At 45.6% G+C, this 23,380-nt stretch overlaps 1 protein-coding gene across 4 annotated transcripts in view; it reads right to left on the bottom strand.

Moving 5' to 3' along the window:
* The window catches only part of tmprss4a (transmembrane serine protease 4a), a 35,727-nt gene extending 12,741 nt beyond the window's left edge, over window positions 1–22,986 (bottom strand). The window contains exons 1-2 of one of the 4 annotated variants that reach the window (XM_056283363.1): window positions 22,784–22,986; window positions 22,588–22,678 (exon numbers count right to left, since the gene is read on the bottom strand). Coding sequence is in view for 1 of the 4 variants with exons in the window: in XM_056283360.1 (XP_056139335.1) it covers window positions 5,061–5,066 (6 nt within the window). In the remaining 3 variants the exon portion in view is untranslated. Of the gene's footprint in view, window positions 1–5,060; window positions 5,181–22,565; window positions 22,679–22,775 lie in introns of those variants that run through there. The other 3 variants (XM_056283362.1, XM_056283364.1, XM_056283360.1) reach the window with 3 other exon arrangements.
* Window positions 22,987–23,380: the final 394 nt, after the last annotated feature.

Raw genomic sequence — 23,380 nt, 5'->3', positions numbered from 1 at the left:
AATAGAAATACTGTATACCTTTTCCCTTTACTTAAAAAAAGGTGTAATGTGAGTCTAAGACAGTGCCTCTGGCCAGCTTTCAATGAAAGAATGAGCATAGCCAAATTTTTCCAATGCTGGTTGCTACCTACCATAGATCAGATGTATATTTTGTTGTTGAAGTTGCAGTATGTCTTTTTTAAAATTTATTTCAGATTTTTCCCTTTTTTCTCCCAATTTAGTGGCCAATCGATCCCTATTTTAGTTCAAACACCCACCCTCGTACTGTATGCGTTCGCCAACTGCGTCTCTCCGGCCGGCAGTCTGGAAGGAGCCGCCTCGCCACTTCCATGACAAGGCGACTCCAGGCCGAACCACTGCTTTTTCCGACACACAGAGACGCATTCATGTGACGAACACAAGCCGACTCCACCCCCCTCCCGAAGACAGCATTGCCAATTATCACTGCTTCATCGAGTCCGGCCATAGTCGGATCTGACGGGACCGGGGCGCGAACCCCGGTCCCCAGTGGGCAACTGCATCGATGCTTAGACCGCTACGAAGTTGCAGTATGTCTGATTTTTTTTGTTTTGTTTGAGTTTTGCACCAAAATGTATCTTAACGTGGGCACACTGACACACAGTCTACTGTGAGCGAGTTTCATTGACCAGTGTAGCAGCAGTAGTTATTCCATAGGAAAGCTTCACAGCAAGCTTTGTGCACACGGTTTGACAGTTTGGCTTGGCAGTTCTGGGGTGAATCCCTGTTTACAGAAGCCTTGTCTCCCTTGTTCAAATGAAAATAGTGATCTAATTCACCTCTAACTTAAAGGCTATAAGAAGGAAAACTACTTCACAGGAACAAAGGATCTCAGTCATGGAATTATCTTAGGCTCACATTTGCTCTGACACTCTTGGAGTTTTTAGCCCTCAAGCTTGTCTCATATAGAAGATGTAGAGCCTGAGTAACACCTGAATCTAAACAGCAATTCAGGGAGACTTTCACAAACTTATTAAGTATCATCTTTATACAAACATTAAGGACTCATACAAAGCTACTCCCTGCCCCCACCTGGGGCATTCTGACTACCTCTGCCTGTTCCTGGTCACAGCCTACAAACCCGTAATAAAACGGTTCAAGCCAGCAGCAAAGACAATCACTGTCTGGCCAGAAAGAGCAGTCTCTGAACTCCAGGTCTGTTTTGACAACACAGACTGGAGTATTTTTGCACATTCAGCTACCCATGACTCCCATATAAACATTAATGAACAGACATCTGCCATACTAGCCTACATTAACTTTTGCACTGAGAGTGTCATAACAAAAAAATCAATCTGCACCTTTCCAAACCAGAAACCCTGGATGACCAGTGAGGTCTCGCAGCTGCTGAAAGTCCGGGATACAGCGTTCAAGCCAGGTAACTGTGAGGCCTACAGCGTAGCCAGATCCAACCTCAAAAAGGGCATCAGAACAGCCAAACATAAATATTCCCTACGAATAGAGGACCACTTTCACAATAACTCCGATCCCCGGCGAATGAGGCAAGGCATTCAGTCTATCACAGACTACAAAAGCGCCAATAGTGGTCCCACTGTCCATGATGCCTCCCTGCCAGACAAGCTAAATCATTTCTATGCCCGCTTTGACAAGGACAATACTGACCCAGCCACAAAAATCCCCAGCCACCCAGAAAACCAGGTGCTCACTCTATCGATCGCAGAGGTCAGAGAATCACTGCGCAGAGTGAACACACGGAAGGCTGCCGGACCGGATGGCATACCGGGTCGGGTCCTCCTGGAATGTGCTGACCAGCTCGCTGAGGTCTTCACAACTATATCTAACCTCTCACTGTCCCAATCCATAGTCCCGGCATGTTTTAAGACCACCTCTATCATTTCTGTTCCCAAGAAACCAACATCTACGTCTGTATGACTACCAACCCATAGCACTCACCCCCATTGCCATGAAGTGCTTTGAGAGACTGGTTGGGGCTCACATCAAAAACATTACCCCCCCCCCCCACACACACACACAAACATTCGACCCACATCAGTTCGCCTACCGTCCAAAAACGTCTACTGAGGATGCCATTGCCACTGCCCTGCACTTTGCTCTGACCCACCTTGAACATAACACATACATCTGGATGCTGTTTATAGATTATAGCTCTGCCTTCAATACTATCATCCCCGCCAAACTAACCACCAAACTCCTCTCCCTTGGCCTCAACCCCTCCCTCTGTAACTGGACCTTGGACATCCTGACCAACAGACCTCAGTCTGTTAGGTTAGGTGACCACACCTCCTCCACCCTGACCCTCAGCACAGGTGCCCCTCAAGGCTGTGTTCTGAGCCCCCTCCTTTTCTCCTTTCTCCCACGACTGCCTGCCAACTCACCCTTCAAATGTAATAATTAAGTTTGCAGATTACGCCACAGTCATTGGCCGTATCACCAACAATGACGAGATGGCCTACAGGGACGAGATTCAGCACCTCACATCATGGTGTACTACCAACAATCTTGTCCTCAATGTGCAGGAGACGATGGAGCTGATTGTGGACATCAGGAGGTCTAGAAGCTGCAGCCATTCCCCAATACACATCAATGGGGTGGAAGTGGAACGTGTTTCCAGCTTTAAATTCCTTGGAGTCCACATCAGTGAGGAACTTTCCTGGACATTAAATACCCAGGCCCTTGTGAAAAAGGCCCAACAACGCCTGCGTTTCCTGAGGAGGCCGAGGAGTGCCCGTCTATCCCCCAAAATTCTCACCAACTTCTACCACTGCACCATAGAGAGCATGCTGACCAGCTGCATCACAGTGTGGAACGGCAACTGCACCTCAGTAGACCAGAAAGCTCTGCAGCGGGTCGTCAAGGCAGCCCAGCATATCATCAGTACCCAGCTCCCAGCCATAAAAGACATTTATCACAAACACTGCCTTAGAAGGGGTCTCAGAAGAAGGCATCAGCAGAGATCCCACCCACCCCAATCATGGACTGTTTTCCCCCTTGCGCTCTGGGAGGCGCTACAGGAGCCTCAGAGCCTGCACTACCAGGCTCAAAAACTGCTTCTTTCCACAAGCTGTTGCCCACCTGAACCTGGCCACCCACTGAATGTCTGTAAATATTTTTAAATATTTTGTACTCTTGCTCTTTTTTTAACTTATTTTTAGCTTTTGGTCTTCATGTGTGTATATCTTATATTGTGTTTGCTGTGTTTGTCTGTGTCTGTCTTGCACTGTTTGGTGAAGCCACAGCCCTCATTTCATTTTAAACATGTGCCTGCACATTGTTTTTAATGACAATAAATTTAATTTAATTGAGTATGGGTAGGGACACACACACACACACACACACACACACACACACACACAGGTGATACTGAGCTGTGATCTCAGGGAAAAATACTGTAAGAAGAAACCAGGTCACCACTGGTCGTGGAATAAAGAAGACATGGGTGAGATCTTAAAAACAGGAAGGTCCTGGAAAACCTGAAAGATGCCTATAGAAGTCTGATGCTTTTGAGTGGAGAAAAAAAAACTAAACTAAAATACCTACTCTGTTTATTCAAAAAGGTAAGTATATAATACATGCTGGAAAATAAAATGAAAAAAACCTCCAACAAAACGTTGTTATTGATCCCATGACAAGTATTTATTGGATAAGTCAGAGGATACAAATGTTTTGATATGGCCCTGATACCAACTATGATATCACCTTATGTAACTAGCATGGCATGTGTCACACCTTATTCCTGAAGGGTGCCATTCTTACATCCCATGTTTGTTTTTGACTTGAGTTGGCCCATTTGGCTTTGGGCCTGACAGTTAGCTAGGCATTAAGAGGAATAGCTCCGGCCCCAGCAGTGTTAAATAGGTCAGCCAAGGACTGCTTCAACAGATACAAGCCTTGGCTTGGTAAACCTTTTGTTAAACTCAGGTGCTCCCCTTGCTACCACTTAGCTTAGTTGGACTGCGTGCTTCTACACAGAGGCACCACAGAAGAGCTTTTGGGAAACTACATGTGACATATTGGATTTGCTTTAATCAAAGGGAGAGATCTAGAGTAGAGCAGTCGCATGTGCATGTGCATGCACACACACACACACACACACACACACACACACACGTGACATGCAATTTACACACATTTACATTCAATCAGGTGCACACACATTCGCTCCTGTAGCTGCACACCAACAACACTGTGGTGCTGAATATATGTTACCAAATCAAAAATGTGTCATGACTTTATGATTATTAAAATATATGATTTGAGAATTGGTATACCAAATATTACTAAACTAAGCAATAGAAACTTGTGAGTTTGTTGAAGATCAAAATAACCCCACAATCTTTGGATTCCTATATGTAGTGGAAACAGCAATCGACAACACATCAATCAACCATATAGAGAAGAGTGTATTTAAAGCCATCCTGAAGATGTTCATTTTTGTTTTTACTTCCTGGCAACTACGCTGATGGTTGCAAACTGATATGGTGTATTCGCTCTCTAAATCCCAAAGATCCATTAGAAATGAAACAGAGTTGCCTGTGCTGGTGTGTCAGCACTTTCCCTCTCATACCATATGGCTGAACCCATGTTTTAGCATTTGCAGTAGTATCTGTTGGAAATTTTCTTCTATGAGATCAGTCTGCCACATCTGCTTGTTAGCCACACCAACGTTAGTTCTTCAAACTTGCAATTACCTGTCGTATAATTCTGCACACAATGGTGAAGAAGTAAATCACGTGCCCCAGCAAAGCCCTACCTTACAGCAACTATAAAAATGAGAAGCTACAAAAGCATGCCGAACAACACATTATCAACTAATAGAGCTGCAGAGTATATACTGTGCATGCATGATATACAACAGTAAAACTGGACAGGCTTAATGTCACTGTTGATGACCAGAAAACATTCAGAATGACTATATTTCTTCCTACTTCAGCAAAAGAAACCGTTGCTGGGATCAGAGATGATGCCAGATAAATGCTTTTACTTAACTATCTATCTCAGTCACCTTGTAAGTGCACAATGAACTGCAAATGTAAGCTGAATTGGGTCCCATCTTCACTCACCCTCATGATGTGTTCGTCACTTCTTGGTGGGTCCAGATGTGTCTCACCACCTCTGGGGCACAGAGAGAACACTGGTCCCCTTCACTGGAGGTGGGACTCCCCAAAAACCTCTCTTTATTTTCTTTGTCTGTCCTTTTTGTCCTTCCAACCTCCCTGTTTCTCTTGCCGAGACTTCTTTGGCATTAAAGCTTTTCCTGTCACAGGTTTGCGCTCTCTCGCTCTCTTTCTCTCTCTCTCTGCACAGCAGTGTAACTAAATCTATCGTGCACAGTGCTTTGTCTGCCTTACTATGAATTCCCAAGGCTATAAAAAAGGACCGTCAGTGTCTAATTTTGCATTTCACCAGTCTACTATCCTCAGGGAATTGTTTGAAATGACCCAGCCCCTGTGGACAAAACAACACTAACCTATTCCGGGTAACCTGACACTCTGTGCCCTCCTCTCGCTCTCTCTCTCTCCTCTCACCTGTTCGCTTTCCCACTTTGTCTCCCCTCCCACATCGACCAATATAAATGTTTTCAAGAGCCGTGGAGGGGGATGCAAATCTCTGAAACCCTCCCTTCTGCCTTTTTGCCTACCAGGTTTTACCTAGACTTTAACCCACACATCCATGTAGTATCTATTCAAGCCCATATAGTACATACATACATACACAGACAGGGCCACAGTCCCAGCCATGTATACGTATGTACACACATGCACAGTCATTCACATTGCAGTAAGCATATAATTTCCCTTAGGCTTAGGCGTGTGTTTTCCTCACCTGTGTTGTTTTGACATTTTACTTTGAAGTCACTTGATGAGTTTGAAAGTCAGGTCTGACTTTTAAGTGTGACTCACCCCATGACAAATGAAAGTTTAAGCATAACAGTGACTGAATACATGACTAAATGAATTAATTTTGCTGTTTGCAAAGCTCCGGGAGCATAAGGTGTGCTTGACAACAGCAGTCTAGGGGCAGTCACAGAAAGTCAAGTCAAGTCAGTTTTATTTGTATAGCCCAATATCACAAATTACAAATTTGCCTCAAGGGGCTTTACAGCAACACAACATCCTGCCCTTAGACCCTCGCGTCGGATAAGGAACAACTCCCTAAAAAAAAAACCTTTAACAGGGAGAAAAATATAGGAAGAAACCTCAGGGAGAGCAAGAGAAGGGATCTCTCTCCCAAGACGGACAACGTGCAATGGATGCTGTGTTTATACAATTTACACAATACAACATTGAAAGAGGATAACAGAATTATAATAGAATTATAATATGAATTATGTATGAAGAATATGACGAGCAGGATGCCAAGCGGTGTCCAGACACCACTGGAAGAGCCCAGGACCCAAGCCACACGACCAGCATCACCATGTAAAAAAAAACAACCCAGGATAACAAAAATTATATGGATTTATAAGATATATAAAAAGAAAATGTGATGAGGGGGATGCCAAGCAGCATCCAGGTGGCAATCACCATCACCATAGAGACCTGGGAGGAGGACCGACTGCACATGCACACAAGGGAGATTCACATGATACCATTCACACTCAGAAAAAGAGAAAGGAGAAGACATCTTTCAGAGAGAGAGAGAAAAGACATGTGAGAGAAGAGAACAGTTTGCAATAGTCATTAGTCATAATCAATTAAGTCATCAATTATTCATAATCTATATGCTATAATCTCGTCGGCAGAACAGTGGCTGGTAAAATCATTGAGACAGAAACCGACCCACCATGCAGTACAGGTTGTGAAGCACTCAAGTTAAAGGCAACTAATAGTAGGCTAAGGCAAAAAGATGAGTTTGGATTTAAAGGACTCAGCAGACTCTGATTGTCTGATGGCAGCAGGCAGGTTATTCCACAAGAACGGGGCCCGATAGGAAAAGGCCCTGCCACCAGCTGACTTCTCTTTATCTTTGGGTACACACAGGAGCCCTGTATATTGAGAGCGAAGTGCTCAAGATGGAATATACAGTTTAAGGCGATCAGACAGGTAAGATGGAGCAAGCCCCTTTCGGATTTTATAAGTCAGCAGAAGCACCTTGTATTCTGATCTAACATGGATAGGAAGCCAATGAAGGGAGGCAAGAATTGGTATAATATGGTCAAATTCTCTAGTTTTAGTTAGGATTCTAGCTGCAGCATTCCGAACCATCTGAAGACTTTAGTACTAGTATGTGGCAGACCTGAAAGCAGAACATTACAGTAATCAAGTCTGGATGAAACAAATGCCTGTATTAGAATCTGCGTCAGCCATGGACAGAAAAGACCGAATTTTAGCTGCTATGTTACATAAAGTGAAAAAAGGCAGTCTTTAATGTGCTTATCAAAGGAAAGAAAGGCGAGTCACTTCATCTGGACACAAAGTTTATTGAGAGAAATGTTTCATCACTCATCTAAGTGACTCATTTAAGTGTTATATGGTGAAGTCAAGCAAGGCAAGTGCTCCCATGGTGGTCAAAAAAAGCATTTCAAAGACACATTGAATGCCTCATTAAAGGCCTTCACCATCAGCTACGACACATGGGGACAGAACACTCCGAACAGAGGAAAGTGCGTGCAACTGTCCGAAATGGTGCAAACACGCAAGGCCACCAGGATTGCTGCAGCAGAGAGCCGTAGGAAAGACCATACCAGCAACCCTCCAGCTACTCCCACTATCCCATGCCCACACTCCCAAAGAACATTCAGGGTGCAGATTGGACTAACCAGCCATCTTCACACCCACAGAAATAGACCCCTACAGGATGACTAGATGGTCCTCGTCGCCGCGACGGATGAACAACAAGTGACCTCTTTAGTCTCAACTTACTGCAGGTATCCCCACCCTTATAAACAATACAGTTGCATAGCGACCGAAAACAATGATCAGTTTCTAGGGGAAGGGTGTTTTTCAGGTTTATTTTAATTTTATGATTAAGAGGCAATAGTTAACCATAATATTTTAGGACAAGTTGAGAGTCCTTTACAATCAATCAATGCATCAATCAACCAATCAACCCACCAACCAATCAGTCTGTCATTCCTTTTCATTCAGATGCCATTCATATTGAGTACTGTGGTTACTAGATCAGTACTTTTTCATTTTCAGGGATATGGGAGACTGAGTGTAGGAAAAGAAGGAAGGAAACTGTTTGTGATAGCGAGAAAAAGACTGGTGTTGTCACAGCCTCTTGCCCTTGACATCAAAGCGATCGCCCTTGACACCTGCTACACCAGCTGACACCAGCTGACACCTGCTGACCCCCCCTTCACCCCGGCACGCCAGCTGGCCATCAAGCAATCGCCCTCACCCTTAAAAGGCCTCCACTATGGACCAGTCTTCGCTGGAATGTCGCCATTCATGGACTTCTGCCTGCCTGCCTACCTGCCACTGAGCCGACTCCTGCTCTACCCCCGAGATCGGTCACTTCAATAAAGACTTGATTCTTCCCTTACCTGGTTGTCCCGTCTGCTTTTGGGTTCTTTCCTGATACGTGACAGTACGTTCCAGCCACTATGGACCCAGCAGGCCATTCCACCACAGACCTGGCCACGGTCTGCCAGGCTGTAGCCAACCAGGAATCGGTCCTCGGCCAGCACAGCCAGGTGCTACAGGAGATGGCTGACACCCTCCGTGAGCTCGGCTCAAAGATCTCCAGAATCCAGACCCAACTTAGAGCCTCCGCTAGCCCGGGACCCGCCCCTCCAGCTCCGCCACCCTCAGCACCATCAACTTCGGCTAAGGAACCATGGGTTGCCCCGCCCGATAAGTATGATGGAGATTTTGGACTTTGTCGCCCTTCTTTGATGCAGTGTGAGATTGTGTTTAACCAGCAGCCCCAGTCATATTCCACGGATGGAGCCAAAGTCGCTTACATCATGGGTCTGCTCCGGGGAAGCGCTCTGGATTGGGCTACAGCGGTGTGGGAGATGCGGGCCTCCACTTCCTCATCCTACGCTGAGTTCACCACTGCTTTTCGCCAGGTTTTTGATCATCCCATGCGGGGAAAGGACGCTTCAAAAAGACTGATCTCTCTCCGCCAGGGTTCCCGCAGCGTCGCCGACTACTCAGTTGAGTTCCGTATGCTATCAGCGGAGAGCGGATGGAACAACGAGTCCCTCCAGGCCGGGTTTTCCAACGGTCTAAGCGAATCCATAAAGGACGAATTGGTTTCCTACCCCGAGCCTGGAGGTTTGGAGGAATTGGTTACCCTGGCCATTCGTGTGGACAACCGTCTCCGGGAGCGGAGGAGAGAGAGGACGCGCCGCTTTCCTGGTCACAACAACTTTCCACGGGCCACACCTCCAAACGCTGGGGGCTGAGCTCGCTCGACTGAGGCTGACGTCCTCCGAGAAAGCCCGAGGCGTGACTCCTCCCCAGCTTCGGAGCCGATGCAACTCGGCCGCTTCCGGCTCAACCCGGAGGAGCGTCAACGCCGCATCACCGAGAACAGCTGCTTGTATTGTGGTCAGCCTGGTCACTTTCTCGCCTCCTGCCCTCACTGTCCGTCAAACTAGCAGGCTCACGAGGGAGGGGGAGGATCCTCGTGAGTCCAACTGTCTGCCTTCTGTCTCCTCGTCCACGTACAAGCTACCATCAGTTTTAAAGGTCAGTCCACTAAACTTTTGGCTTTAATTGAATCTGGAGCTGATGAAAGCTTTTTGGATGCAAGTGTTGTGAAGCAGTTAGGTCTTGCCACTGTGAGTCTGGACCAGCCTCTTGAAGCTAATGCCCTGGATGGACGTCTCCTGGCCTGGATAACCTCTAAGACCGAGCCTGTGCGCCTCCTGTTGTTGGGAAACCATCAAGAGGAGCTAAGTTTTTTCGTTATCAATTCTCCATTTGTTCCCATTATACTTGGTCATCCCTGGCTGGTTAAGCATAGTCCCCATATTGATTGGTCATCGGCCAGAATTTCAAGTTGGAGTCCCGTCTGTCATGCCATATGTTTCCAGTCTTCTCTGCCTCAGTCTGTCCCCAGTCAGGTGTCAAGCTCTGAGACCTCTGACCTGTCACTGGTGCCTCCAGAGTACCATGACCTCCAAGCCGTGTTCAACAAGCAGCAAGCTCTCTCCCTGCCTCCTCATTGCCCCTATGATTGCGCTATTGACCTGCTGCCGGGCGCTCCCCTCCCCAGCAGTCGTCTATATAGCCTCTCCAAGCCTGAGCGGGAGTCCATGGAGAGGTACATCAAGGACTCCTTGGCGGCGGGTCTTATTCGCCCGTCATCGTCACCCCTTGGTGCGGGGTTCTTCTTTGTGGCCAAGAAGGACAAAACCTTCTGGCCGTGTATTGACTATAGAGGCCTCAATAACATCACAGTCAAGAATAAGTACCCTCTGCCCCTCATGACTTCTGCTTTTGATTCTCTCCAGGGAGCCATAGTGTTCACTAAACTAGACCTCCGCAATGCTTACCACCTGGTCCGGGTTCGAGACGGAGATGAATGGAAGACTGCCTTCAACACCCCCCTGGGGCATTTTGAATATCTGGTGATGCCATTTGGTCTCACTAATGCCCCAGCTGTCTTCCAGAGTCTGGTCAATGACGTCCTACGTGACATGTTGAATCGTTTCGTTTTTGTTTACCTGGATGATATCCTGATTTTTTCCAGAGACCTGTCAGAGCATGTCATGCACGTCCGCCAAGTCCTTCAACGGCTACTGGAGAACTGCCTTTTCGTAAAAGCAGAGAAGTGCGAATTCCATGCCCCTTCAGTCAACTTCCTGGCCTACATCGTGGCCGATGGGTAGGTGAGAATGGACCCCGCCAAGGTCAGAGCGGTTCTTGAGTGGCCAAGCCCAACCAGCTGTAAGCAGCTTCAGAGGTTCCTCGGTTTTGCCAACTTCTACAGATGGTTCATCCGCAATTACAGCCGCGTTGCGGCCCCACTAACCGCTCTTACCTCCACCTCCAGACAGTTCCTGTGGACCCCTGTAGCAGAGGCAGCTTTCCAAGCCCTCAAGCACCGCTTCATCACAGCTCCTATCCTCATCCAGCCAGACCCAACCAAACAGTTCGTTGTAAAAGTCGACGCCTCTGAGATTGAGGTGGGGGCGGTCCTTTCTCAGCGCTCCAGTGAGGATGGCAAGACACACCCCTGTGCCTTCCTGTCTCGCCGTCTCTCCCCAGCTGAAAGGAACTATGATGTGGGGAATCGTGAGCTCCTGGCGGTGAAATTGGCACTGGAGGAATGGCGACATTTTCTGGAGGGGTCTGAGCTTCCTTTTATAGTGTGGACTGACCATAAGAACCTGGAATACATCCAGTCAGCAAAGCGGCTCACCGCGCGCCAAGCCAGGTGGGCGCTCTTTTTTTGGTCGTTTAAATTTTTCTTTGACGTACAGACCTGGCTCCAGGAATGCCAAGCCCGATGCTCTGTCTCGTGTGCATGGGGAGGAGTCTGAGCCCAAGCTCCAACCTCCACCATCGTTCCCTCTACCTGTGTGGTTGCGGCTGCGGCTGTCACCTGGAACTTGAAAGGGAGGTCATGGCAGCACAACAGACTCAGCCTGACCCAGGTAACGGTCCCCCTGGGCACTTGTTTGTTCCAGACGCTGTTAAATCTAGTGTGTTGCAGTGGGCTCACTCTTCCAAACTTACCTGCCATCCTGGAGTAACCCGTACCCTAGCCTTCCTCCGCAGGCGGTTCTGGTGGCCTTCCATGACGGAGGATACTGGGTCTTTTGTTTCTGCCTGTCCTGTTTGTGCCCAGAATAAGCCCTCCACTCGGGCCAGTGCCGGTCTGCTGCGCCCCCTGCCTGTTCCACACCGTCCCTGGTCGCATCTGTCCTTGGATTTCGTCTCCGGTCTGCCCGCCTCCGACGGTAACACCGTTGTACTGACTGTTGTTGATTGCTTCAACAAATTTGTTCACTTTTTGCCCTTGCCTAAACTGCCTTCGGCCCGAGAGACTGCGGATCTGCTGGTCAGGGAGGTTTTCCGGGTCCACGGTCTTCCCCGTGATATAGTGTCTGACCGTGGCCCCCAGTTCACTTCTGCTGTCTGGAAGGCTTTCTGCTCTGCCATCGGTGCCACCTTCAGCCTGTCATCGGGGTTCTATCCTCAGACCAACGGCCAGGCCGAGGGGGCCAACCAGGCATTGGAGACTGTTCTCCGCTGTCTGGTGTCTGCCAACCCATCCTCTTGGTCCTCACAACTTCCCTGGGTAGAATATGCCCATAACACCTTGCCATCATCTGCTACTGGGTTGTCCCCTTTTCAATGCCTTTACGGCTATCAGCCACCCCTTTTTCCTTCTCAAGAGGTAGACATTCTGGTTCCGTCTGTCCAGGCCCATGTCTGTCGGACCTGGCGGCGAGCCCGTGCTGCACTGCTCAGGGCATCCGGCTGTTACCAGCGCTTGGCGGATCGTCATCGCACCCCTGCTCCGGACTACTCCCCCGGTGACCAGGTATGGCTCTCTACCAAGGATCTACCCTTGAAATCGGACGCTAAAAAACTGTCCCCCAGGTATATTGGTTCCTTTCCCATTGTCAAAGTCATTAACCCCTCTGTGGTCTGTCTGAAGCTGCCCCGCACTCTCTGGGTTCACCCTTCCTTCCATGTGTCCTGCCTCAAACCTGTCTCTACCAGCCCTCTAGTTCCTCCGACCCCCCCCGCCCCCACCTCCTCATATGATCAATGATCATCCGGCTTACACCGTTCGTCGTCTCCTGGACTCTCGTCGCCGCCTGCAGTATCTCGTGGACTGGACTGTCCTGTCGCCTTGTCCTGGACGCGAACCTCATCTGGGACTTCCACAGGACACACCCTGACGGGCCTGGTAGGTCGCCCGGTGGCGCCCCTCGGAGGGGGGGTACTGTCACAGCCTCTCGCCCTTGACATCAAAGCGATCGCCCTTGACACCTGCTACACCAGCTGACACCTGCTACACCAGCTGACACCTGCTGACCCCCCCTTCACCCCGGCACGCCAGCTGGCCATCAAGCAATCGCCCTCACCCTTAAAAGGCCTCCACTATGGACCAGTCTTTGCTGGAACGTCGCCATTCATGGACTTCTGCCTGCCTGCCTACCTGCCACTGAGCCAACTCCTGCTCTACCCCCGAGATCGGTCACTTCAATAAAGACTTGATTCTTCCCTTACCTGGTTGTCCCATCTGCTTTTGGGTTCTTTCCTAATACGTGACAGGTGTGGTTGTTGGCCAGAGAGAATGAGCCATTGTTTTACACAGGACCTTACTGTACTAACTTGGCCTGTGCTAACTAAAGCCACGAAACTCTATCCTAGTATCCCATAACTTTTTGGATAACTGGCCAAAGATTCAGGAATTGATGTAGAAAATCAGTGCTATTATACCATCTCCTCTGTCCATTTAAGGATTATGATTGAACTGGTCAAGACAAAAAAGAAAAAGAAAAAAAGCAAGAGCCTGAACACATGGCATTGTAAACGATCAGCCAGACACTTTGACTGACTTCCTTAACTGACTGACCAACAACAAAATGGACCCACACACAGATAGACAGAACGATGTGGACACATAGATTGAAAGATACCCTGTGGAACGTTAAAATGTCACAAAATCCATCGGTGATCATTATCATAACATAGGATGTTTGAACTATAACTGACAGTAAAATTGACTTGACTTGACAGTATGTTTGCACATACCCTAAAAGACAGGATGACAGAATACCACCTTGTTCTTTTAATGGAGTCAGTTTGGTTTACTTTTGAATACCAACAGCTATACTCACTTACTGAAAGGTCTGGTCTAGCGGCTTAGAATAGGATAAACCCCTCTAAATGTTGATGCAGTGATGTCTCCTGATAGCAGTTCAACTATTAAATGTCAGTAGGAATTCTTTAAAATAAATCCGTTTTGTATATCCGGTTTTCACAAAAGATGCCAGACCCTGTATGAGCAGTGGGCATGTCCAAAGTGATAAGACCATCCCATTCAAATTTTGTTAACAGGCAAAATGAAAACCCATCCACATGGGTTCATGCACAGGTATGCTAACATCTGTTATTACACAGCTTTGTAGAATACCCAATTCTGATTGGTCAATTACGTCATTCTAAAGTCTTATTTCTCATAGCAGACTGCTGCTATTAATAACAGAATGTTGTTATGGACGCAGTTCTAATGGACTAATGGACCTAATGGACTAATGAAGCAATAAAATAATTTCTAGATCAATAAAATCATTTTAAATCAATATTTTGTGTCAAATTATTGATTTCTTTAGTAAGTAGTAAGAGGGATAATGCACAATGAGCTGGTCATTATTACAAAATAAACCCCTTCAGGGTGTTTATTTTCAGGGTGTTTGTTATTAACTAATTACATAAAATTTTTTGAATAAATGCTCTGTAAGTTACTGAGTTAGTTTAAGCTAGTTTAAGCTACATAAACAACTAGCTAGCTTACGTTAGCTGTCTAACCTTAAGTGCACTTCTGAATATTTTTTCATTTCTAATGTTACAGTTGTCTTTTCCCAGATACAATCTTCTTCCTTTTGAGGACCCAAGGGACCAGGACAGGATTTCAGATGAGTTTCTGGAGTACCAGATGCTGGCGGAAACAGACATACCTGACACCATCTGTAAAAGTGCCCTGGTGAGTCTTAGAGAGGAAAACCAATTTCCATCGTATGGACATGGTGTGGGCAAACTTGACTATGTGGAAGAGCTGAATAACTGGTAAAGAACAGTTCCTCAGACTTGGGAAGGTGGCACAGGGCCAGGGTGGCACGTGCCACCCCTGACATCTGATTGGCCACTCCAGGTGCCACCCCAAAATTTTATTCGCTGGCATCTTTTTAATATCGAGGACGATACTTCCAGAGTTCACGCGACTATACACAATGGGATCTATGTGAAAGAACAACACATGTTGAAGTAAGTTTTAAATAACACTTGCATTGGGTTTAGGTCATTTTGTGATGTTTATGTGGGATGGTTAAGATTAGCATCTGATTGTTTCAAAAAGGGAAATGTGCTCTTGATAAATTATAGCTAGCGAAAATCTTACCTATACAGCAGTAGCATTAACGTTAGCTAGCTGTGAAGCACGTTTAACCATCTGAAACAACCCATGGCTAGTCTTGACCATCCTACATAAATATCACAGTTTTACGGAAATATCATATAATGTGTATTGACTGCGCTGTATCATAGTACATTTTGTGATATTTATGTCGGATGATTGAGACTTGTTTGAGAAATTAGAGCTAGCTAAAGTTAATCAACGTGGCCTACTACAGCAGCATCAACGTTAGCTGTGGATCACGTTTAACCATCTGAAACAATCCAAGGCTAATCTTGACCATCCGTCATAAATATTACCCAATTACACTGAAATATCATATATTATGTATTAACTGCGCTATATCAGAGTTCATTTTGTGATTTATGCGGGCTGGTTAAGATTTGTCCCTGATTATTTCAGATGTGTAAATATGCTCCAGAGCTAACGTTGATGCTGCTGTAGTAGGTCTTATTTTTGCATAGGGTCAAAAAAAAAAATTAATGAAAAGAAAAGGAATTTTCAGATTTCTTTATAAAAAAGAAAAAAATCAGATCAGGTGGTCACAGACCCCAGCCCTTGCATAACCACCGGACCCCAAAGCAGCTCCCTACCTGAGGATAATAATGCTGAGAGTCAGTGTGGTCAGGCTTCACAAGCCCTCCACCATCAAGTCAGAGCATCTATCAGACAGCCAGTCACATGCCCAGTTCAGAATTTAAGTTTAGTTTCAACAAGCAACAATAGTTGATTTTTGTCAGATTGAGCCTCACTTTACTATCTTGATTCTTGTGTTTTTGTTTTAATGGCTGTGGCATTTGTATTGTGATCATACACTGATAGTTCTTGTGATAATGATGACACAGAGACCCCTGCTTCTGTGGGAGACATCGAAGGAGACCTCGAGCCCTTTCCAAGTGCAACTGCATCAAGGAGTGCTGTTCTAGGACGACCCAATGGTAGGCCTCTACTTTAAAACTACAAATTTTAGTTGGTAGCTGTTGGTATGAAATCTTGTTGATTCTTCAATTACACATTTCCATAGAGATATTACACATTGTTTAATGTATATTCCAGACATGTCAAGATCCAGAGACAAGGGTCCTGTACAGCCATCTTTGAAGTCATTTCCCAGGATGCAGCATGGTACAAGGAAGAGGGGTTTTAACAGCTCTTGGTACATAGAAAATCCATGGGTTGAATATTCTGTTAGTCGAAATTCAACCTATTGTTTTGCCTGTAGGCATTTTTTGCTGCCAAATACACCTCAATCTGCCTTCACACCAAACTCAGGCTTTTATAACGGAAAAAGGCACTGTTCAAATATTCTGGTTTTAAGCTAAATTCTAAGGCAGAGCATCATATTAATGCAATGTATGCATGGAATCATCATAAAAGGGCCAGAGAAAGCAACTCCTCAATTATGGATAGCAGAAATGAGGACCGTAAAAAGAACGTTGGGGAAAACTGTACTTACATGAAAACTATTGCAGATGTGCTCCTATTAACTGCCACTCAAAATATAGTGCAGAGAGGTCATCGAGAGTCTGATGATGACTCTCACAGCAAGGGCAATTTTTTAACAATCTTAGAAGAAATGGCAAAGCAGGACCCTGTCATAGAGAAGAGGATGAACAAAACTGGCAATGCCAAGTACACAAGCCACCTAATACAGAACAAAGCCCTTGAGACATTAGCTGAGATGGTACAAAGTGAAATAATGAGAGAAGTGAAATCAAGTGAAATGTTCAGTGTAATTGCAGATGAAACAGAAGATTTGAAGAAAAAGGAACAAATGTCTTTAGTTGTGAGATACTATTACAACGGGACCATCCACGAGAGCTTTTTAAAATTTAAGTCCGCTGAAAGCTTAGATGCTGCAGGTCTCTCAAAAATGATTATTGATTGCCTTGAAAAACATGGACTAGACTACAGAAATAATCTTGTGGGGCAAGGGTATGATGGTGCTTCGGTCATGAGTGGTAAGCATTCTGGTGTGGCTGCACGGATCAAAAGTAGTGCAAGATTTGCTTTTTATGTGCACTGTAATGCTCATTGTTTGAACTTAGTTCTTGTTGATGCTGTAAAATCTGTGCCCGAGGCAGTTAACTTTTTTCTCTTCTGCAGAAGCTTTATAATTTTGTATCTGGCTCATATGTGTATCTCAAGTTGCTTGCTGTTCAGAAAGAGCTCTATCCTCAGCAGCAGCCCAGGGAACTACAAAGACTAACTGATACTAGGTGGGCATGCAGATACATGGCATGCCACAATCTGAGGGACAGGCTTCCAGCAGTTCTGAGACTGCTACAGGATATTGCACTTGAGAATAGTGGTGATAGATTAGTGGACGCAAAGGGCCTTCTTTGTCAGATAGATTTACACTTCATAGGGCTTTTAGTTACCTTTTGTAAAGAACTAGGTGATGCCAAATGTCTTTCTGACATGCTCCAATCCAGTTCTCTTGACCTAGCAAGGGCTGTGGATCTAGTATATGCCCTGAAAGATAGGACTGCAGAAGTGAGGGTTACTTTGGGGACTTGTGGAAAGAGATCAAAGAGATTGAAGATCACTGCAAAATAAGGGTTCAAACAGGGTGTAAGAGACAGCCTACTACAAGCTCAAGATTCCATGACTCATTTATGATGAGCACTGTAGGACAGAAAAATAGTGACCAAAGGGATGATGAGAGGTTCCAAAGGACTATCTTTTTATTAGGTGCTTACCTGTGTCACAGCTGAGCTGCGGAGGTGTTTTTCAAAGAAGAATTGTGAGATAATGCAAGGGGTCCAGTCTCTCAACCCAAAGAGTACAACATTCTTGAGTGAGGAGCCTCTGTTTGCCTTTGCTCAGACTTTTGAGTCAGATTTAGAGGACCTCAGGGTCCGCGGTGGTGTAGCGGTCTAAGCATCGGCTTTGTATCGATGCAGTTGCCCACTGGGGACCAGGGGTTCACGCCCCGGTCTCGTCAGATTCGACTATGGCCGGACTCGATGAAGCAGCAATAATTGGCAACGCTGTCTTCGGGAGGGGGGCGAAGTTGGCTTGTGTTCGTCACATGAACGCGTCTCTGTGAGTGTCGGAAAAAGCAATTGTTCGGCCTGGATTCGCCTTGCAACGAAAGTGGCGAGGTGTCTCCTTCGAGATTGCCGGCCGGAGAGATGCTTTCTCTAAATCGACAAAGACACAATGAAACTCTTTCTGGCCTTCTCTATACTTCTCAATCAACATTCTCAAAGCAAACATCGCATCTGTGGTGCTCTTTCGTGGCATGAAACCATACTGCTGCTCGCTAATTGTCACCTCTCCTCTTAACCTAGCTTCTATTACTCTTTCCCATATCTTCATGCCGTGGCTGATCAACTTTATACCTCTGTACTTGCTACAGTTCTGTACATCGCCCTTGTTCTTGAAAATCGGTACCAATATGCATCCTCTCACTTTCCAAGATTGTGTTGATCAATCTAGTTAAAAACCCCACTGCCATCTCTTCTAAATATCTCCATGCCTCCAAAGGTATGTCATCAGGACCAACTGCCTTTCCACTCTTCATCCTCTTCATAGCTGCCCTGATTCACTATCCCTACATCATCCAACCTTCTCTCTCTCTCTCTCTCTCTCTCTCTCTCTCTCTCTCTCTCTCTCTCTCTCTCTCTCTCTCTCTCTCTCTCTCTCTCTCTCTCATTTTCTTCATTCATCAGCCCCTCAAAGTACTCCTTCCACCTTCTCAGCACACTCTCCTTGCTTGTCAGCACATTTCCATCTCTATCCTTGATCGCTCTAACTTGCTGCACATCCTTTGCAGCTCGGTCCCTCTGTCTAGCCTCTGTCCAATTAATCTCAATGGGACTAACCTGGTTAAATAAAGGTAAATGATAGCACGTTTCTTCATTCATACACCTCCAATCAGCAATAATGTCATTAATGCTTCTAAGACGCCAGGTTAGGGTTAGCCTACACATTAATTTTCTGCCATGATATGGACCACCCTGAATAGCCTTGGCCACCCCATGTAAAAAACTCTAGTTCCGCCACTGGGCACAGCCCATTCTATGCTTACCTCACTCTAATGCGGCTGCAGAATGAGCCTTCGCAACAACTGACAAAACAGAGTGTAGAAACAGACTTGCACTAGATGGGATGCTGCCGTCCATTGTGTGCACCAAAGGTAATCAGATTGAACCAGTTGCTACAAATATGAAATGCCAGTAGAAATGATAATCAAGTCCAAGTATATTGCTTATAGTTGCAGTAGGCCAAAATAGGCCCCTGTGTGTGTGTGTGTGTGGGGGGGGGCTCTGTGTCTGGAGTAGGATATGTTCTTGTGTTCTTTTGTTTCTGTCTGGTTTTTGCTACCACTCTGATTCTCCTCTTCTTGTAAACCCTTGTTATTGCCCTTTTAACTTGTGAACATTCAATAAAACGTTTTAGTATTATAATTAATATTGGAAAAAATACATCTTTGACTTTCATTAGTGAATGAACCTGTGTGCCCATTATTGGGTTAGTGTATGTCTAATACTGTGAAGTCCCTATAGACAGCAGAAACTATGTAAAGTATTCAGACTTTGAGAAAACATTTTTTAAACCCCCCCCCCCAAAAAAAGAACCCACAATATTCATGACTGTGAGTTGATATTGCAAGATTTTGGAAATTCGAGTCATTAGAAATTTAATATAATGTATCAACCAAAACCAAGTATTTGGTTGTACTCATATCTCCATGAAAGAATACCACGGAATGTCTGGATTACATTAATGAACATGTCTATGAAATTTCCAGAGACAACAACATAAAGAGAGTGCCAGACAAACTGCTATCATTCCTTTCTATCCACTTCCATCTTATTTCTATAGCGCTTTAACAAAACATTTGTCTCAAAGCGTGATTGGGAGCATCAGCAGTAATGCGGACATTGTACCGGACCGTTGTGGTGAAGGAGGAGCTGCGCCAGAAGGCAAAGTTCTCACTTTACCAGTCAATCTTCGTTCCAACCCTCACCTAAGGTCATGAGCTTTGGGTAGTGACCGAAAGGGTGAGATAACGGATACAAGCGGCTGAAATATGTTTCCTCCATAGGGTGTCTGGGCTAAGCTTTAGAGATAGGGTGAAGAGCTCAGACATCCAGAGGGAGCTTGGAGTAGAGTTGCTGGTCCTTCGCGTCAAAAGGAGCCAGTTGAGGTGGTTCGGGCATCTGATTAGGATGCCTCCTGGGCGCCTTGCTTTGGAGGTTTACTGGGCACGGCCATCTGGGAAGAGACCCCGGGGTAGACCCAGAACTTGCTGGAGGGACTACATGTCCAATCTGGCCTGGGAACGCCTTGGGATCCCCCAGGAGGAGCTGGAGGGCATTGCTGGGAAGAGGGATGTCTGGAGTGCCCTACTTAGCTTGCTGCCACCGCGACCCAACCCCGGAGAAGCAGCTCATGAATGAATGAATGAATGAATGAATGAATGAATGAATGATATTCATGTCTCCCATGACAATCAGTGGTGTGTCATCATCAGGAATGGCTGAGAGTAACATGTCTAGTTTGACTACAAAGTTTACCCAGTTGACACCCTGATGGGTGGTATATGACAACCACAAATAGCTTAATAGGAGCAGCAATCATGATTGCATGTATTCAAAGGAGGAGTTGTTGCTTAGCGGAGAAAGCTTGGTGAATTTCCAGTCTTTGGAAATTAGGACATCTGTACCGTCTCCACGCCCAACAGAATGGGGTGTGTGTGTGAGAAAGCAGAGTCAACAGAGAGTGGGGCTGGTGTGCCAGTGTTTTCTGGACGTGTCCAGGTTTTGGTCAAGGCTAGTACCTGAATGTTTGACATATTAGCAAGTGCTTGGATAAATTGTGTTTTATTTACAGCCGACTGGCAATTTCATAAGCCAAAAGTAAAGGAGGATTGAGTAGAGGAGGCTTTCCTGAGTGAATAGAGGTTCTCAGGGTTGCATTGTCTGCGACAGATATGATCTTTTTTTATATAACCTTGAATGACAGAGATGTTTTGTAGCACATGGCGGGTGAGGCAGGCAACGAGAGAAAATAGTAGAGAAGAGAATTACCAGTCAGTGTCCTTGCTTGGTGGACTCGCACAAGTAGACTCGCAGGTCTTTACCCAATTCGGTCTTCACACGATGAGGGCTAACACACAAGGGCTGACACTATGGCACGACTGTGTGTTTAAATACCAGGAAGTACCACAGCTGAACACCCCCCCCCGTCCGATTTTCACAACAAAGGAAGCAATAGAGGGTACAACCCGCGTCAGTTGACCCACCTATTGAAGCTCAGAGAGTGAAACTAGCAAGTGCTGAGCCCAACAAATTGTGATCACAGCCTAAATCTGAATCAAAACAAGTTTCAAATCACTTACCAACCGACTGCAATCTCCTATGTTCAAGATCAGAGCTTGTTCTGCTTTTTATTACAATCTCTCTTATACGCTTTTAGCGAACCCCCCCCCCCAACATTCACATCTGATTCTCACAACAAAGGAAGCAATAGAGGGCACGACGCGCGTCAGCTGACCCACCTATTGATCGGAGAGTGAAACTAGCAAGTGCTCAGCCCAACAAAGCCTGATAACGGCCTAAATCTGAATCAAAACTAAAAGCAAGTTTTAAATCACTTACCAGCCGACTGCAATCTCCTATATTCAAGATCAGAGTTTGTTCTGCTGGGTTTCCACAACTTCAAAAGATTCACCCAGAGCCTTCACACAACACCAACAATGCCAAGTTTGGATGCTACAGTGTCACATAACAGGGGGCATAGGACACTGCTTTGCGTCTTTTTTTTTTTAACGGCTCTGGGCCGCCCCATCTCTGTGTCCCACGGAGGCATGCCTATCAAAAAGTAATAAAGGTTTGGACGATATGGCAATTTTAATTTGGTCTACCTTTAGCGATTATGAGCTACTTGTATTTATGCAACCTCAACAGTAAAAATAAAACAATTATTATGTTTTTTTTCCTCCAGAGGGGAAGCTCAGCCAAAGAGGGCAAACGGGCTGTTGCTCGGGCAGCTTAAGCCTGGCCTTGTGCACGTCCTTGCAAGTGAGGAATGGAGCTACCTACAGCAGTTTCTGATATTAATATAAATAGGCATAGAAATACTATTATATTCAACAAGATCAGAGGATATTCTGTGATAGGCAGGCACAAAATAGGAGACTCACACCCCAGTGCATAGTCTAAATGGGTTACATATTAACAGTACAGCTGTAAAATTTCTATTATACACAGGGATTTCTGTGTGCTCACTGATCTACTTAAAGCAGACAGAAAAACCTTAACAATGCAGTCTTTTCAAATAAAAGCAGAATGGCAATGCAGTGTTAGGCAAATTCCTTCACTACCCGTTGACTTAAAAATATGCTGAATAAATGCTCACAAAGGGCTTGTGTCAGTTTTTTGTTTTTTTTTAGAAAAGACTGGCATTTGAACTTATGTTAGTTCGAAGAGAAAACTTGATGTGCTGAATAGAATACATGTAATCCAAAACCCTTCCTTTAAGTACCTTGTAATCAGACGTACTAAAAATGGGACGTTCGCTCACATTTAGAAGGAATCTTGATCAGAGTTGGATCAAACTCATTTTTTTATATGGCTTGGTTTGCGACACACTCATTATCCTTGATGGAATAATTCTGAAAGTAGATGAAAAGTAGAACAACAGAAATGCATTTATCACATGACATGCTGAAATTGTTAATTGAAAATGACCACAGTCATAACACCTTTCCTTTTCTCACCCGTTCAAGCACTTTGTTGTCACTCTCTCTGAAAATAGTCTGCCGGCAGGTATGTCTGATGGTCAAGAGGGGTATCCCTTCCTGCTGTCCAGATAAACTCTAAACAACTGCTGCAAACAACACTCTGTGTCTTGCGGGTGTGTGTCGATGAATAAAGAAGGAGCATTTCCTTGTCAACCTCCCTTCTCAACCATTAGCTACCCATTTACTATAGAAACTGTGTAGAGATGTTAACAGCAGTACACATTCCTCTTTCTATATAATCAACCTCTCTCTCCTTTCCACTCTCATTCCCTTTGTATTGTGTGTTTGATGAGTTGCTCAACCTTCCCATCTTGTTTAAATAGGGAACACCATTCAGAGTGTACACATCCCACCTCTATGCCCTCCTCTTATTTATCCCCCACATATCTCTCCCTCTCTCCCACCTCTCTCTCTCTCTCTCTCTCTCTCTCTCTCTCTCTCTCTCTCTCTCTCTCTCTCTCTCTCTCTCTCTCTCTCTCTCTCTCTCTCTCTCTCTCCCTCTCTCTCTCATGCACTCTCACACACAATATCATATGACAAAGAACGTCATTTCATCACACCTTCCCCTGCCAT

The sequence above is a fragment of the Lampris incognitus genome, chromosome 7, assembly GCF_029633865.1.
Source record: "Lampris incognitus isolate fLamInc1 chromosome 7, fLamInc1.hap2, whole genome shotgun sequence".
NCBI classification, from domain to species: Eukaryota; Metazoa; Chordata; class Actinopteri; order Lampriformes; family Lampridae; genus Lampris; species Lampris incognitus.
This window is presented reverse-complemented; position numbering and strand designations above follow the sequence as displayed.